Source organism: Papio anubis, chromosome 17 (assembly GCF_008728515.1).
Source record: "Papio anubis isolate 15944 chromosome 17, Panubis1.0, whole genome shotgun sequence".
Lineage (NCBI taxonomy): Eukaryota > Metazoa > Chordata > Mammalia > Primates > Cercopithecidae > Papio > Papio anubis.
This window is the reverse complement of record NC_044992.1, coordinates 23,281,902-23,299,731: the sequence shown is the minus strand read 5'-3', so window position 1 is coordinate 23,299,731 and position 17,830 is coordinate 23,281,902. Positions and strand designations below refer to the sequence as shown.

Sequence of the window (17,830 nt, the reverse complement as noted above, 5' to 3'; positions counted from 1 at the left end):
TATATATAATCCACATTGTTGTAAGTTAGTTTAAGTTCCCTATTTAATTAGCTAAAGATACAAAATCTTAATCAGAAGACAAATGGCCCCAAGAGACAGGTACAGATGCACTCAGCATAGCTTCCCTTGACATACACCTGCCCCCAGGGTATCAGCGAAGGGTCTCCATCAATCAAAAAATTTAGCTCAATTTTGGGCAGGCTGTCCTTTATACTCTGGGACTCGTATCACAAGTTTAGGGGACCTTTCTCAGTAATCTATATTTAAGGGAATAATTAGAAACATTGGCTGCTTCTGTTCTTTTTAAACCAGATTCAGAATTAATAGGATCACATCATTATTTGTTTAAGGAGTTGAGGAAGAGCAGAATCTGTTGCCAGGTGTCATTGAGCCATGTATATCTTTGCCTTCAGCTTTCCAGCATTTTGGAAAGTCCATATTCCAAGTCCACACCCTTTATCAGTTTGGTTCTAAATTTGGTTTGAAATGACAAAAGTGCCCGGGGCTGGATGTGGGGCTGGACGTGGTGGCTCACGCCTATAATCCCAGCACTCTGGGAGGCAGGTGGATCACGTTGGCCTGGCCAACGTGGTGAAACCTTGTCTCTACTGAAAATACAAAAAATTAGCCAGGCATGGTGGGTGGCGCATGCATGTAATCCCTGCTACTTGGGAGGCTGAGGCATGAGAAACGCTTGAACCTGGGAGGCAGAGGTTGCAGCGAGCCAAGATCATGCCACCACATTCCAGCCTGGGTGACAGAGTGAGGCTTTGTCCCCTGCTCCGCCCCACAAAAAAGGAGTCATGTGTTCGGTAAATATTTCTTAATATATGTACCTGACACTATTCTAGGCATTGGAGATTGAACAGTGAACAACGCAGAAAAGAATACCTACCTTTGTGTAGTTGATGTTCTAGTAGGGAAAGACAAGTGTATAAGACATATAATATGTCAGAAGATAAATGCAATGGGGAAAAGTAAAGGAGAAAAGATGTGAAGTACTGGGATGGGAAGTGAGCAATTTCAATTAAAGTCACAAATACATTTCCCTAAATGGGCTAATTGTTGGTTTTAATATTAATTTAATGTGTAATTATATTCTGAGGGATGTGGTTGTACTCTTATTTTATTCAATTCAATATAATCTCTTGTGTTCAATGTCCAGCATCTTTTTCTGTGCTGAATGCCAAATAGATCTTGTGAGAAGCAGGTGACACTCCAGTGTTGCCCACCAGAGAGCAGACTTGGATATCTAAAGCTCACTGCCCAGGGAATGTTATTTCAGAACTGCAGAGTCTCTTATCAAAAAAATTTAGTATCAGAGACCATGGAAATTATTCTTCAGAGCATTTTTTTTTTTTTTTTAATGGGAGCTTATTTAATTAACTAGTGTTGTTTGGCTCAGAGTCAGATACTCCTTACAGAGTGTTACAGACTGACTTAAGTATTAATGACTTTGGATAATTTATAGTCATGGTAAACAAATAGTATAAAGCAATGCAGCATATCTCAAGTTACAAAGTTTTACTAAAATCTAAAAGAAAGAAATATCACCCTTATCCTTACTTATGCCTTAATTATATCTATTAAAATTCAGATTTATAAAATATATGTGAAGGTCATAAGTATTGTCTTACAAAAGGACTCACTGTAGAATTCATTTAGATAGCAGAAATGCAGATTTCCTCTAAAGTATTTGGGAGAAGGAGGAATTTAACCCTTTTTACTTTAAATAGGGAGTCAAGTACATAATAAGGTATTTTGCAAATTATAGTGTAAAACATTTGTATTTATCTTTAGAATATGTTTAAAAGTAAACAGAAATTCACTTAGTTATCTTCATCTTAATTGGACCTGGCCTTGCGTCTCCTTTTTTGGCCAGAGCCTGGCTGAGCTGATTTTACCACCCTTGGATAACTGAGAATTGATCGAAATGATTCCATTACTACATGTAGATACACATGTAACAATAGTTACTAGTTGAAAATACACATCGTTTAGGTCTTTAAAACCTTTCTAATCTAAGTATGTTCTTAGACCAAGTAACTGTGTAACTTTGGAAGGTCATGGTGTAAAGAGAAGTCAGCAAGGGAACTTGAGAGAAGGTAACTTCTGCTTTATAAGGAATCAAAATGTGCCCTGAAAGTGTTCATATCTTGATGATGTATGTTCAGATTTCCCTTCATTTGTCATTCAGATTCTTCTGCAGTAAAATGTCAATAACAGTAATTTGTGGACTCCATACCCATTGAGTTGACCATAGTTACCAGTGGCAATGTCTTCTTCATAATGACAGATGCCTAAAGTTGTCATTTGTAGTCTTGGCACTGAGCAAATGCAAAATGACTGTGAATCCCAAACAGAGCTCATTAATCCTTGGCTAGAGTAACTCAATTACAGTTGCTTATGTGATACTCTGCCTCCTTTCTGTGGTAGAAACCAACTTGAGAAGGATATAATGTTAAAAGAGAGATGGTTTAATGACCAAATGTTCAGGCTCATAACACACACAGTAAATCTTAATAAAGGAAGGTTCTATCTTGGAAAACAGAACAAAACAAAACGACAGGCAAGCATAACTTCTTCTCTAAGTTAACTTGCTTCTGTTAAGATAGAATCACAGCAGTGAAGAACAGATTGCTGACATACACAGCAATGTGTGTGAATCTCACAGACATTATGTCAGCCAAAGGAAACCAGACACAAAAGATATGTTCTATGGATACTTTTATACGAAGTTAAAGGACAGGCAAAACTAATCAATGGTTATAAAGTAAAAATAGTGGTGATCTGGTGGAAGTTGTGGGTTACTTAACAGCAAAGGGACCAGAGAACCTCCAGAGCCTGGAAATGTTATGTATATTGATGTGAATGATGGTTACATGGATATATATGTATGTTTTTAAAAAACGAATTGTTAGTGTGTTTTACACACTTAACATATGTTACGCCTAAGTTAAAAAGTAAGAAAAAGGAATTAGGTCACGGAGTTTGGATTTGTTGTGGGAGGTAGTAAGGAAACATTGGATCTTCAACAGGGACGTGAGTTGAGAAAAGTAGTCCTTTTAAAATTCTCCTATGGTGATATGGAGAATGGAACAATGTTCAGATCAGCTGGTATATCTATGTCATGTCGCCAGCATTGCTAGATGCTATAAAGGACACGAAGTATCCATGATCTGGTTCTTATCTTTAAGAAGTGTATAATCTTTTATGAGAGACAAGTTATATGAAAACTAGAAAGTTACAGTAAATGGCAAATAGATGGACTTTGGAAACAGCATATTAAAGTCAGCCCTGAGTTCAAATCCTGATACTGCCATTTACTGGCTCTATGACTTCCAGAAAGTGATTTATTTCCCTGAACCTGGATTTCCTTATCTGTAAAAGGGGGATAATATCCACCATCTTTGTTGAGAGGCTTAAGAGATATGGTAATGAAAGATAGTACAGCAAAGTAGACGGTCAGTACATCTTCCCTTTTTAAATCCTGTAGCCAAGGAGCAATACTTTGTTGTTGTTGTCGTTGACAGCATGTGACTTCAGTTTAGATTGTGGTTTTCCACTTGCTGGCTGTGTGACTTTAAGTAAATTATTTGGTTTCTTTGTGTCTCAATCTCTGATTAAAAAAAAAAGAAGAAAAAACAAGGTGAAGCGGAAGTGGAGGGAAATATACCTTGAGAGGGTATTACGAGAATGAAGTGGACCTAGCAAGTACATAGTATCTGGCACAAAATAGGCACACTTGGTAAATATAAAATCTGTTTCTCTTGAATGTGATAGCAGATACAAATGTGTGGCGTAAATAATGCAGGTAGTAGATGATTGGATCAGGGTGGTGACTGTGGATGCAAAAGGGAGAGGCCGATCATAGTGTTATGTTTTTAAAAAGAAGGACATTTGATATAGAAGATGAAATACTTTTATTCTGTCCTTGTGCAGGGTGTATCTCTTTTTCTATTTTTGCATTGCTTTTTTTTTTTTTTTGAGATGGAGTCTCACCCTGTCACCCAGGCTGGAGTGCAATGGCATGATCTCAGCTCACTGCAACCTCTGCCTCCTGGGATCAAGCGATTCTCCTGCCTCAGCCTCCTAAGTAGCTGGGATTATAGGCGCATGCCACCATGACCAGCTAGTTTTTTTTGTTTTTTGTTTTTTGTATCTTTAGTAGAGACGGGGTTTCACCATGTTGGCCAGGCTGGTCTTGAACTCCTGACCTCATGATCCACCTGCCTCAGCCTCCCAAAGGGCTGGGATTACAGGCGTGAGCCACTGCACCCAGCCTTATTTTTGCATTTCTATAAAATGAAAAAAATATAAAATATATCCTTGGATTGTAATGATGTTAACTTGAAGGTGTTGTGACATCATTAGAAAATATGTTGTCTCACAACCCAAAAAATTATACCTTATTACTAAAAGTTACTCCTTTTCTTTTTATTTATGAGACAGGGTCCTCACTCTGTCACTCAGGCTGGAGTGCAGTGGTGTGATCTCAACTCACTGCAACCTCTGCCTCCTGGACTCAAGTGGTCACCCCACCTCAGCCTCCTGAGTAGTTGTGACCACAGGCTCAGGCTACCACGCCTGGCTAATGTTTGTACTTTTTTTTTTTTTAAACCATGATTCAGCCCTCAGGAGATCCTGAGAACATGTGCCCCTAATTTTTGTATTTTTTAAGATAGGGTCTTGTTCTGTCACCCAGGCTGGAGTGTAGTGGCACGATCATGGCTCACTGAAGCCTCTGCCTCCTGGGCTCAAGCGATCCTCCTACCTCAGCTTCCTGAGCAGCTGGGACTACAGGCATGAGCCACCGCGTCCAGCTGATTTTTTTCTTTTTTAAGATGGGATTTCACTACGTTGTCCAGACTGGTCTTGAACTCCTCAGTTCAAGCGATCCTCCAACCTCAGACTCCCAAAGTGCTGGGATTATAGGTATGAACCACTGCACCTAGACCTCCTCTTCTAATACTTTTAATAGGCATTGTCATCCAACTGCAGCTGAAAAATTAGTTACTTTCCTATAAGTAGAGACACCTGTTGTAATAAGGAAAACATCAATGTATAAAGGGAAGGAAATCCATTTATAAAATTTGTCATTATTTGTTACTTGAAAAATAATCAGCAGAGCAGCAACTCAGATCTTGCTGGGTATCAATGGTAGGCAGATTCTTGGCTAAGGAAGTTTTAATTTTCAGGACAAGTACTAAGCACTAAATGTTAACATTTCAGAATTGCATTGTTCACAGTGTTTATTTGAGAACTCATAAGTTGACTGGTACCAAATCTCAGACATCAGCTTTCTAATTTTTGACGCAGTATTAGATTTCTTGTGAAATTTTTAGCTTGAATTTAGCCACTAACTTCTTGTGTTTCCTAAGCTTAAGGAAAAAGAAGAGGTGAAAAAAAGAACATTTCCCCCTAGCCATTTCTCACCTTTCCTCCTCCTCTCTTCCAGATATTCCGAGTGGTGTGCATCTGTTTGGGTAATCCACCAGAGACATTCACCTGGGAGTATCGAGACAAAGATAAAAATTATCAGAAGATTGGCCCCATAACACCCTTGGAGTTTTACAGGGAGCATGTCAAGCCACTCTTCAATATGGAAGATAAGGTTGGTGAATGGCACTGGTAGTCACTGGCTGTTTACTTTCAAATGGCTGTTAATCACAGGGAATGGTATAAGATTCTTGGTTAGCATGCATGAGTATCAAACTAGACAGCAAACATTTTTCCCCACTTCCTTAGAAGTATTTTATGTAGCTAATGAAGTTGGTGGTGCCAGGATTTATCAGCCTTTCCCCAGTGTTCCTCTTCAGAGACTTTTTAAACTGTAAGCCAGCAGTGATTTTAATTCCCACATACGCTCCTGTGTAGTACCAGAATCATTCTCAAGTGCAAAGACAACGAAAGTGTATCGGGTATTTCTTACCATGGAGTCAGAGCACTTTTGCACTGAGGTCCCCTTGGGGAACTCTCTTGTTGAAGGGAGCAATCTTCATTTTTCCTGTTCCCTTTAGGTCTTCCTCATCTGCCTACCAGGATGATCAGAGCCTCTTCCTTTTATTGGCTTCTTGATCCTCTTCCAAGCAGATGCCTGTCTCATAACTTGAGAGCAGGGGCCTTGTGATTAGCTCTCCAGTTTTTCTTACTCAGTGCATGTAATTTTTCAAAATGAGTTTTGAGGGCCGGGTGCGGTGGCTCACGCCTGTAGTCCCAGCACACTGTGGGGCTGTGGTGAGTGGATCACCTGAGTTTGGGAGTTTGAGACCAACCTGGCCAACATAGTGAAACTCTGCCTCTACTAAAAATACAAAAATTAGCCAGGCGTGGTGGCGCACGTCTGTAATCCCAGCTACTTGGGAGGCTGAAGCGGGAGAATCACTTGAACCCAGGAGGCAGAGGTTGCAGTGAGCCGAGATGGTGCCACAGCACTCCAGCCTGGGTGACAGAGTGAGACTTTGTCTCAAAAAAAAAAAAAATTGCTTTTGGAGCAGTTCTTGCTAGTGGGAAAAACAGGTAGATGCGTCTCCTAAGTGTGTCTCTTACAGGAATCAGAATAAGCAAGGACTTCTCTCACATGTATTTTGTCACTTTTTGTTTCTTTGTTACTTAACAATGTGGCTGTAGTACTTAGCTTGTAGGCAGAGATGATGAGCTTGATGCAAACATGAACCTAGAGGAGAGCTGTGTGTTGCTTGACATTCCTGGTTTTATGCCCTAATCAATATGTTTTTGCTCTCGATAGATTTGTTTAGTGAATGACCCTAGGCCCCAGCACAAGTACAACAAACTTTACACGGTGGAATACTTAAGCAATATGGTTGGAGGGAGAAAAACTCTATACAACAACCAGCCCATTGACTTCCTGAAAAAGATGGTTGCTGCCTCCATCAAAGATGGAGAGGTTGGTATTGTTTTTGTATTTTGCACATTGGGGTTAAAACATCTTTTACTTCTTTGGTATAATAGGAAGATGGGGTTATGTTGACTTTCTTCCTCTCTCTTCTGTTTCTAGGCTGTGTGGTTTGGCTGTGATGTTGGAAAACACTTCAATGGCAAGCTGGGCCTCAGTGACATGAATCTGTGAGTGCAGGAAATTTAAAATAGAAAGTCATTTGTGGGTTGTTGCTGTTAGAGTGTGCTCTTGGTACAAAATGACTCTGCCGAGGTTCATCCAAAGGTGAAAGTTGGCCTAAGGGCGAGTCTCTTTCTTTGCATCCTGTAGAGTTTGAGGATTCATAGCAGAAACTCCACATACTTAAATACTCTAACCCGAGACATCAAGATCACAATACTTTCTATCTGAGTAGAAATCGTTGAGTGTTCCTAAAAAGCCATCCTCTATGAGAAAGACACTTTAAAAAAATAATTGAGTACTGTGTAAATGTGTTCAGTACATTTGGGAATGTAATGAAAGATTTTGCAGGGCTCCCATTTGCTGTGTTACTTTAGTGGCTGAGTATTTTGTCTTTGTGACAAGTGGGACTAATTTGCATGCATACTTTAAAGCATTCCTCCTGGTCATTTATGACAATGAAGGTTAATTTGTAAACTAAATCATATAAGATACCTTGACAGTTCACCATTCTCCATTTTAGGGTTACTTTTAAGTAGTTGTTACTTGTAGGAAGTTGAGTAAATATCTTGATAGTCAGAGAAATCTGCTAAAAAGAGAATTAATGAGGTTTAAAAAATTTTTGAAAGCAGGTAGATGCAACTCCCAAGTGTGTCTCTCACACTAACTAGAACACGCAAGGATATCTCTCACATGTATTTTGGCTTTTGTTTCTTTGTATTTAACAGTGTGAGTGTAGTGCTTATGCAAAAATATTCCCCAATATTTTGGGCATTATTTATTTAAATTTTAATCAGCAATGATTTAAATGAATTCAGAAACTGGTTGGTTCTACCAGCTCAAAAGAGACCAGTTTTCTAAGAAGTTACTTCAAAAGCTTTTTTCATTATTTTTTAAAATTTTCTTGCCTCAATGACAATGTAAACTTGTCAGCTTCTGATGTGGAGAATTTATGTTTAATCATCTCCTTTTTTTCCTGCATACACTTGTGACACGTAGAGAATGGACTCCCACTGAGAGACTAAGTTCTGCATGTTCCATATTCTTTCTGAAGAGCTGCAGCTAGAGCCTTATTTATTTGGAGCTGTTGAGCCCCTTCAGTTTCTTCTGAATTCCTTTTACAACCAAAAGCCAGTTTTCCCTATGATCATACTCCCTTTATTTTGTACTATCATTCTTTTTACAGCTATGACCATGAGTTAGTGTTTGGTGTCTCCTTGAAGAACATGAATAAAGCAGAGAGGCTGACTTTTGGTGAGTCACTTATGACCCACGCCATGACCTTCACTGCTGTCTCAGAGAAGGTATGACCCTCAGCATGCCTGCTGGAGTGTTTGCACAGATGGATCTACATTCTCCTGCAGACTGTTTACCCAACATAGCTTCATTTATAGTGTATATGATTTCTGTTAAAAGTTAGTTTCCAAGTAAGACATTGTACCTGCGTCACTTGGGGCTTGACTGCGTGCTTAGAGGTAATATAAAAATAGAAACTTTCTATGAAGAGAATTCGGGTCAGCAGGGAACGACCAAGTAACTGTGTAACTTTGGAAAGTCATGGTGTAAAGAGAAGTCAGCAAGGGAACTTGAGAGAAGGTAACTTCTGCTTTATAAGGAATCAAAATGTGCCCTGAAAGTGTTCATATCTTGATGATGTATGTTCAGATTTCCCTTCATTTGTCATTCAGATTCTTCTGCAGTAAAATGTCAATAACAGTAATTTGTGGACTCCATACCCATTACTAGTTATATACAGAGCTTCAGGAAATTGGATATAAAGTATTTTGAATTTCCTGTGAAATAGTGTGTATAGTAATACCGCTTTTTCTAGGATACACAGTTGGAAACAACTGAAATTTTATCTTTCGCAAATAAACTCCTCACTTCCAGTCAGTAAAAATAGATATTTTCCCCTCTGTGCTCAGGGATCATCAGGAAGGAAGAACTTGAACTACTTTAATTCCTTACCACCACAAGCAAAAATATTCTCTTTCTAACCTAATTCCTGGAAACTCACAGAATAACTACCTTGCATAAATTGTTCTAGAAAATAGTTTTGGGTTTGTTTTTGTTTTGTTTTTGTTTTTTTTGAGACGGAGTCTCACTCACTCTGTCATCCAGGCTTGAGTGCTGTAGCGTGATCTCAGCTCACTGCAACCTCCACCTCTCAGGCTCAAAAGATTCTCCTGCCTCAGCCTTGTGAGTAGCTGGGATTACAGGCGCCTGCCACCACGCCCAGCTGATTTTTTGTATTTTTAGTAGAAATGGGGTTTTGCCATGTTGGCCAGGCTGGTCTCAAACTCCTGACCTCAGGTGATGTGCCCACCTCGGCTTCCCAAAATGCTGGGATTACAGGCGTGAGCCATTGTGCCCGGCTAGAAAATAGTTTGATAGAGAATTGTTTTTGCTATCCTATCCACTAGACTTATGATCTTTAAAATGTTCAGAAATATCTTAGCATATCATTATGCCACATTTTCATAACTAGCCTATCTAAAAGTCCTGATTTGTTTTTTATACTCTATGCAGAATTGTGAGTGGAATGGCGTTTTCTGTCTGTACCTTTTTCTCACCTCTTCCAACTACTTCACTTGAAGGGTGCCCTTTCAACCCCACAGCATGTAAGATCCCTGTGCTCTCTCCGTATTCAAAACTTGGTCTTAAAGGTTTAATTACATTCCTGCAAATTATAAGGCTAGTGCTTTAAGCAGTAGAACTCTGAGGTATTCTCAGTTTTATATGAGATCAAACAGTATGGTATAAAGGTGCCCTGAACTTAAGAGGCAGTCTTAATGCTGATATTTCTGATCCTCATGTAGTTTTCATAAATAAATGTAAAGATTGAGGTCTTACAAACCAGCGAGCTGTTTTCCTCATTATTCCATTCGTCGATAATCTCAGCTCTGTAGTTAGCGAGACTCCCACACCAAGAAACAGGTTTTCAGGGTTACCCAAGAGAATGTGTGGAGTATAATTTGCATTACTTATGTAGATCAGGAAAAGCCATTTTAAAATAGCAAAAGGTGATTTAAAAGTGTTATCACCCCAATTTAACAAAATTCTCACATTTGAATTATAAACAAACATAAAGTTAGGTTATAAAAGGTTTTTTAGACCGGGTTCAGTGGCTCATGCCTGAAATCCCAGCACTTTGGGAGGCCGAGGCGGGAGGATCACCTGAGGTCAGGAGTTCGAGACCAGCCTGGCCAACATGGTGAGACCCTGTCTCTACTAAAAATACAAAAATTAGCTGGGCATGGTGGCACAAGCATGTAATCCCAGCTATTAGGGAGGCTGAGGCAGGAGAATTGCTTGAACCTGGGAGGTGGAGGTTGCAGTGAACCAAGATCATGCCACTGCACTCCAGCCTGGGCGATGGAGTGAGATTCTGTCCCAAAATAAATAAATAAATAATTTTTTAAAAAAAGGTTTTTAGCTGGGCACTGTGTCTCACGCTTATAATCCCAGCACTTTGGGAGCCCGAGGCGGGAGGATCACTTGAGGTCAGGGCTTCAAGACCAGCCTGGCCAACATGGTGAAACCCTGCCTCTACTAAAAATACAAAAATTAGCTGGGCATGGTGACATGCACCTGTAATTCCAGCTACTCTGAAGGCTGAGGCAGGAGAATTCCTTGAACCTGGGAAGCGGAGGTTGCAGTGAGACAAGATTGCACCACTGCACTCCAGCCTGGGTGACAGAGCAAGACTCTGTCTCAAAAATATATATATAAATAAATAAATAAAATACATGAAAAGGTTTTTCAAATAAGGGTGCTTTATAACTAAACTAAAGCTCTTTAAATAAATTTTTAAACTATATAGAGTTTGTCTTTGTTTTTTTTTTTTTTGGAGACTGAGTCTTGTTCTGTTGCCCAGGCTAGAGTGTAGTGGCACAATCTCAGCTCACTGCAACTTCTACCTCCTGGGTTCAAGCTCTTCTCCTGCCTTAGCTTCCCGAGTAACTAGGACTACAGGCATGCACCACCAGGCCTGGCTAATTTTTTTTTTTTTTTTTTTTAAGTAGAGACAGGATTTCACCATGCTGGTGTTGAACTCCTGACCTCAAGTGATCCACCTCCCTTGGCCTCCCAAAGTGCTGGGATTACAGGCTTGAGCCACTGTGCCCAGCCGAGAGTTGTTTTTTTTTTTTTTTAAACAAACCAACAATACCTGTTGTAATTTCCAAGAGAAATTCTGCTTTTTATCATTTCTGTCTCTCTTACAGAATATTCCTATTTTTCAGAGATAAAAATAATGAATACCACTGTCATTTTCTTGGGAACTTCCGTTCTTTGATTAGCATGGTTTATTTCCTTAGGAAAATGGAGCTACCTTACGTGCTAATGGTATAAAGCAGAATTTATATTATTTTAACAAGAATTTTATATTGAACATTTTCTCTTCATTCCACTAGAGTTTTTGATCCCAAAAACGAGTTTGAACTGCACTTGAGTAATAGTACAGAGGTAAATGCATACTAGTGGTTGTAGTTCCACAATTTTCTTTCTTTTGTCGCTGATATCATGGAATCCCTATAAGGGAGTTCCAGGTATTAATAATTTTGTAATTGTAGATGACCCAGAGAACAATTTGATCTAGGTCACTCCAGGAATTCATTGGCCAACGGGAAAACATAGGAACCATTTTAAGACTGAGAATACAAGTAACTATATCGCTTTAGATGACATTGATTCTAACAGTGATATTTAAAAGGAAAGTAAAGTTGGACTACAGTGGGAGGAATGGAAAACCAAAACAGATATATGCCAGCTGCAGAATGTATAGTATATAACGATATGGTTTTAAAGGATTTTGGGGGCAAAGAGTAAGGATTAGTACAGGTAAGGGTGTCTGAAACTTGTGAGTTTGTTGGCGCTATTTGTGAGACAGAAAATTACTGAGATCCAAGAAAACTGCCAAGAGTGGAGTGTTTGGGTTAGCAGAGCCAAAGAGAACCAGATCCCATATAGATGAGACTCATCATATAGTTATTTGCAAGTGGGAGTTGACAGATGAAATCATTAGGCGATAATACAGGAGTCAGTGCTTTTCTCATGCTACAAAGATTTAAGTTGCTTTGACATCAGTAAATGTCCTGAATAAACATGAAAGAGAAGTCTTTTCCCAAATGGAGCATTCCTCTTGTCTCTCTCTGTGTCACTGTAGTAAAGGCTGTAAATGAAGGTTATCATGATGAGTATCACTGTACCTTTAAGAAGACAAAAATTGAGCTTATGTTAATAATGAAGATGGAAGAAGGAGAAAAGTAGAACTGCCTGGCTTTTGTTTATGAAAATGGTCTTTTTACTTTTGCTTTGCCATTCAGTCACTTCTATGAAATTCAATATTTGTGTAACTGGATCAGTAAAAGAATGCATTTGGAGAGTATCATTATTTGGTTTCCCCAAGTAGAAAATCAGGCAGATGATGAGTTTATTTTGTTTTGTTTAAAAAAGGCTGACCAGGTTTTAGAATTATTCCTAAAATAAAGTAGGATGCATTTGCTTTAATCAATATTGATTGATTAAAAGCAAGAATCCCTAGCTTCAAATGGTGTTTACTGCTTTTAGTAGCTTAATACAGTTTTTCATAGTCAAGTAGCATTTTTACATGCTTATTTTATGTATAGAATAGAATAGAAAGGATGAAATAGTATTTATTGCTTTGTTAGTTTATTATGTTTTTACCCCAAGAGATTCAAATTCCATTTCTATTGAGAGTATCTATCCCTTTAGTGATAGTAGGAAACTTATGGCCCTGACCAAGTACATCCTGCCTGTATAGAGCAGGCTGTTTCTTTCAAGTGGCTACAGAAGAGCTAAAATTATATGACACCTCAGCAAGGAGAATCTGGCTTCATACTACTCACCATCATCCACTTTTTTGCAGGATGATCAGGATGGTGCTTTCACAAAATGGAGAGTGGAGAATTCATGGGGTGAAGACCATGGCCACAAAGGTGAGCTCAGTTTGGTAATACTAACTCCAGGTGACTGAACCTGCTCTACTCTGCCTTTCTCGGTGTCAAGCTGCTCTAGTGTGGAGGATTTCTCAGTAATTGGCTCACTGACTAGACTATTCTACAGAAAAATCTGAGGATCTGATTTGCCCCCAGAATTCCCCTGACCATTATGGCGTGCCTGAACTCCCAGGTTGACTCTGAGACCGCTATGTGCTGCATTTGTTCCAAACTATGTTAATCCTCCCCTCTTTGTAGACCACTTGGCTAGTGAGGAGGTTGAGGTTGAGTGCCCTTGCCAGGACACTTGCTGTATGGCGTTTGATGCATTTTCTTCTTCTTTTTTTTTTTTTTGAGACTGAGTCTCGCTCTGTCACCCAGGCTGGAGTGCAGTGGCCAGATCTCAGCTCACTGCAAGCTCCACCTCCCAGGGTCACGCCATTCTCCTACCTCTGCCTCCCGAGTAGCTGGGACTACAGGCACCCGCCACCACGCCTGGCTGATTTTTTGTATTTTTAGTAGAGACGGGGTTTCACCGTGTTAGCCAGGATGGTGTCAATCTCCTGACCTCATGATCTCCTCTCCTCGGCCTCCCAAAGTGCTGGGATTACAGGTGTGAGCCACTGCACCCAGCCTTGATGTATTTTCATCTACTACATCAGTACTCTAGAAAGTCAGAAGCCTTCTATATGGGAGAATGGGACTGGCAAGAAGCTTTCTTTAGGCATTTATTAGAGACTCCGTAGAAGTTACCATTGCCTAAAGTGGAAATGAACACTTTGCTTACCACTTAGAACTTTTTTATACTGACAAATCAAAACCTAGGGAGAAGTCATAACTTACACTAGGTAGACTAAACAAAATAACAGATAATATGTGAGTTGTGGAAAAATTTTAAAATATAGATAAAAAGTCTCTAATAATCCAACCGCCTAGAGATCACCATTGATTAACAGTTTAGGGTGTATTATTGTAAAATTTTGAGACCATATTTTTAAAGGCTGTCTTTAGTAATAGCTTTTGAAGGAGATTTTACACTTTAATTTTTAGGGTTCCAAACCAAAAGTGGTGACCACCATGGCATATGTGTACATATGAACACGTAGATGTGTGTGTGCTGGGGGCATTTTGTAGCCAGCTCTTCCCCAGAGTCCTTTTTCTTTTAACCAATGAATTCTGGCTAGGAAAAACATTAACTGCAGCTTAGTAGACTAGTTAGAAAACTGAGAGAAAGCAGGTAGGAAAGCCAGAGAATTGACATGCAGAGATACTTGGAAACAAACTTGAGCATACATTTTACCCAACAGGAATTAGGCATTTTATTTTTTAAAAAAGAAAGAAAAAGAGACTTTAGCAACTCCTTGTTGTTGCCCCTCTCTGTGTTTAGAATAGTGATTTTCCAGCTATGTTCCTCACAGCGCTAGGATTTCCAAGGGTAAAAGGTAGAGGACGGGGTGCGGAGGTTTGGACGTGAGCGTATCTCACTTCCATAGCTTGTATTTGAAAATTGCTGTTTTAGAAGAGTCTGTTAAGCTAAGTTTTGAACTTGACAGCACTTTAGTATGCTGATTGGGCAGCACAGGCTTGTATATGATAGCCAGAATCTGAAGACCATTTATTTGTCATTCTAGGGCTTTTCATCTCCCTATGAGAAAAATCACTGGTGGGTTTTGGCTGACTGTCCCTGGAATCTGCTGTGAAACTCAGCAGCCCGGTGTTTATATGTAAACAAATACAAATGCTGTTACTGCGTTTCTCTTCATCATCAGATAGTTGCATGTCTACCTTCTGTGATGTCTATAATTGTTCTGTGATTTCAGGGGTGCCAAAGTTAACTATTATGAATTAGAATGCAACATTTTAAAATGGGCAGTTTCTTGTAAGGTTAATTTTATTTTGAGACAAATACACAATAGGGTCAAATAGAGAAGGGTTTAAACCTCAGCAAAGCTAGCAGACAGAGTAAAAATAACTCACAATTTAGTCGTATCTGTAAGTTGGCGATAGTGAAGAGATGGATACTTGTCTTAAATTTGAATTTGATTATTTGTAGCAAACATAAGATACTGAGTTAAAGTTTCCTGTTGCTTCCAGTGAACCCCCTGCAGCTTCTGTTTCATTTCTGGTCTAATTGGGTTTGTTATCATGTAGCTTACCACCTATGAGAAGAACTAAAGTTATATTTGTTTAGAAGAGCCTGGATCCGTCAGCTTGCTGCGATATTTTTCCATCTGTAATAGTGAGTGTGAAGATAGTAGTGTTATCTGGTTAATAGAGGATAAACACTTGTAAAATCAGGAAAATGTGTTTTATGTAGTGTGAGTTACTGTCTTTATTATTTTGAACCTAAATACTTAATTTTAGGTCACTTTACTGTATATAATTTTTCCATTTAGCTTTACCTCTTAAAAGTTTTGCTTCTGCTAACTTAACTCATTTCGTTATTATGCTGAGAGAACTGTATAATACAGGATCTTGCTATCCCTGTAACTCTTCTATAAACCTTCTTAGTGAAATCTGCAGCTATCTAGTAAAGATTAACTTTTTTGTTCTCAAATAACTGAAATGCCCGTGATTATACACAGCAAAGCATTTCAGTAGAGAGCCAAAAGATAAGAAACAGAACTGGAGTGGAGGCAGGGAATCATTCATTCAAGCCAAAATAAATTATTCTCATGTATTTCTTGGTAATGTTCTTTCTAACTTAACAGGAAGGAAGGAAAGAAAACATGATCTAATTTAATTGGCACACTTGGCCTGACCTTAGGAGAGCGCATAGTATGTCATTATGTTGGCAATATGTGTTTACCCCAGCAGGGCCTTCTTGTCTGTCATCCTAGTGGACATTGGCTGGCACGTCTGAGGCAGGACCTCTGTTTATGCTCTCTTGGGAGACATGACAACCTTAAGAAGCATTGCTGGGATTTTGTTTCTGTAGATAACATTGTTAACAGTTTGTTGCTGTTCTCTTTGGGATTTCTTACTGTTAAGATTGATGTTTCTGAAAAAGCAGTGTTGATAATACATGCTGGAGATAAACAGAGCAAAGATACCTGGGCAAGCTGCCTTTGCCCAGCCCTGGCTTTGGTTCTCCCCATTGGTTATGTTCATGGCCCTCCTGCCCAGAAACTGTTTTGTAACAGATAACCTGACTGTTTCATAAAATAGACAGAAGGTTTCTTCTCCCCTCCTTCTTAAAATACTTGACTATCCATTTTGTACCTTGTTAATGGATCATATCAGAAATGGATTTCACAATTAGATGAGGGAACAGACTTTGGGATTTGATATATTATCTTTCATTTTGAAACATTGATAAAAATATTTTGTAAAATATTTAAGAATTTAAAATCAAGGAAGTCACTTTTGATTCCTCTAACTATTAGTCAGAAATTCATCTGAGAAGAGCCTAATCTTTAAGCCAAAGTGACCTGCAGATCCCCTAGCTAGTAAAGATAGAGCCAGAATTATAACCCAGATGGCCTGATACCAGAGCCAGTTTTCTTAACCACTAAACTGTGCTTTTTCTCAGCTTCTCTGTTCTAGTAGCGTGTCATCCACTCATGAAATAACAGGTCAGTTCATGGTCATTGGTGACCAGAAACAGTGGGTGAGGGGATATAAAACTGTATGAAGGACCTGGAGATGTTATGTAAATGTCTGACACTGGGAGAAAAGGCCCCTAGAGCATCATTTGTGGCTGGGAATCTGGGTAAAGAGTGAAGAATGGGGCATTCTCTGAGGGTTTGTCCCATGTTAGCACATTTGTGACTTAGGCAAGTAAGAAACTATGCAGCCACCCAAAACCTCCCTGAATTTTGTCCATACTGCTTTATAATAAGGTTATTTCGTTCTTTTTTTTTTTTTTTTTTTTTTTGAGATGGAGTCTTGCTCTGTCACCCAGGCTAGAGTGCAGTGGCACGATCTCAGCTCACTGCAAGCTCTGCCTCCCAGGTTCACGCCATTCTCCTGCCTCAGCCTCCCGAGTAGCTGGGACTACAGGTGCTCCCCACCATGCCTGGCTAATTTTTTGTATTTTTTAGTGGAGACGGGGTTTCACCAGGTTAGCCAGGATAGTCTCGATCTCCTGACCTTGTGATCCGCCCACCTCAGCCTCTCAAAGTGCTGGGTTTACAGGCGTGAGCCACCGCACCCAGCTAAGGTTATTTAGTTCTTAACTTTTTATCTTGGACAACTTTAAACATATATAAAGTAAACAGGATTGTATTAAAGAACCCTGCATATGCCTGTCACCCACCTTCAGTAGTTATCAATATTCTGTCATGCAAATAATAGTGTATTTGATAGTCAGTAAATAAAATTCCTAGATGGTCTTTCTAATGAACCAGTCTTACTATGAAACTTTACTTCTTTGTGATTGGTTCACTTAGTTATGAGATTGTATTCCATTTCTAGAGCCTGACACAGCAGAGCTCTAAATGTGAAATTATCAAAATATCGTTCTTAATGCTTATTTGGTCTAGTTTCTCAATATGATAAGTAACAACTTTTAAGTGAAGATATGAGGGATATTTTCTAATTCTGCAATGTTCACTGAAGGAAAATACTTACCTTTAAAAATTCAGTCTCTTCTGATTTTCATTTTGAACCAAGATGAGTTTTCCATTTTTCACATTGCTTTTGTTCCTTTCAGATACATGAACATTTGAAATTGTTTTTAACCCACATTTTTAATCTTTTCTTACAAATGAGCCTCTCTGTTCCTGATTTCTTTCATTTTAGGAAAATTTTCAGACTTCCTTCTAGAAAGGAGCCTCTAAATGGTTTCAGT

The 17,830-nt window shown here is 39.1% G+C and overlaps 1 protein-coding gene across 2 annotated transcripts in view; it reads left to right on the top strand.

Annotated features, from left to right (window-relative positions):
• Window positions 1–17,830, top strand: part of BLMH (bleomycin hydrolase) — a 45,784-nt gene that overhangs the window by 13,977 nt on the left and 13,977 nt on the right. For both annotated transcript variants that reach the window (XM_003912555.4, XM_021928891.2), the window contains 5 exons: window positions 5,459–5,614; window positions 6,749–6,907; window positions 7,019–7,086; window positions 8,265–8,382; window positions 12,969–13,038. In XM_003912555.4, coding sequence (XP_003912604.1) covers window positions 5,459–5,614; window positions 6,749–6,907; window positions 7,019–7,086; window positions 8,265–8,382; window positions 12,969–13,038 — 571 coding nt within the window. The remainder of the gene's footprint in view (window positions 1–5,458; window positions 5,615–6,748; window positions 6,908–7,018; window positions 7,087–8,264; window positions 8,383–12,968; window positions 13,039–17,830) is intronic.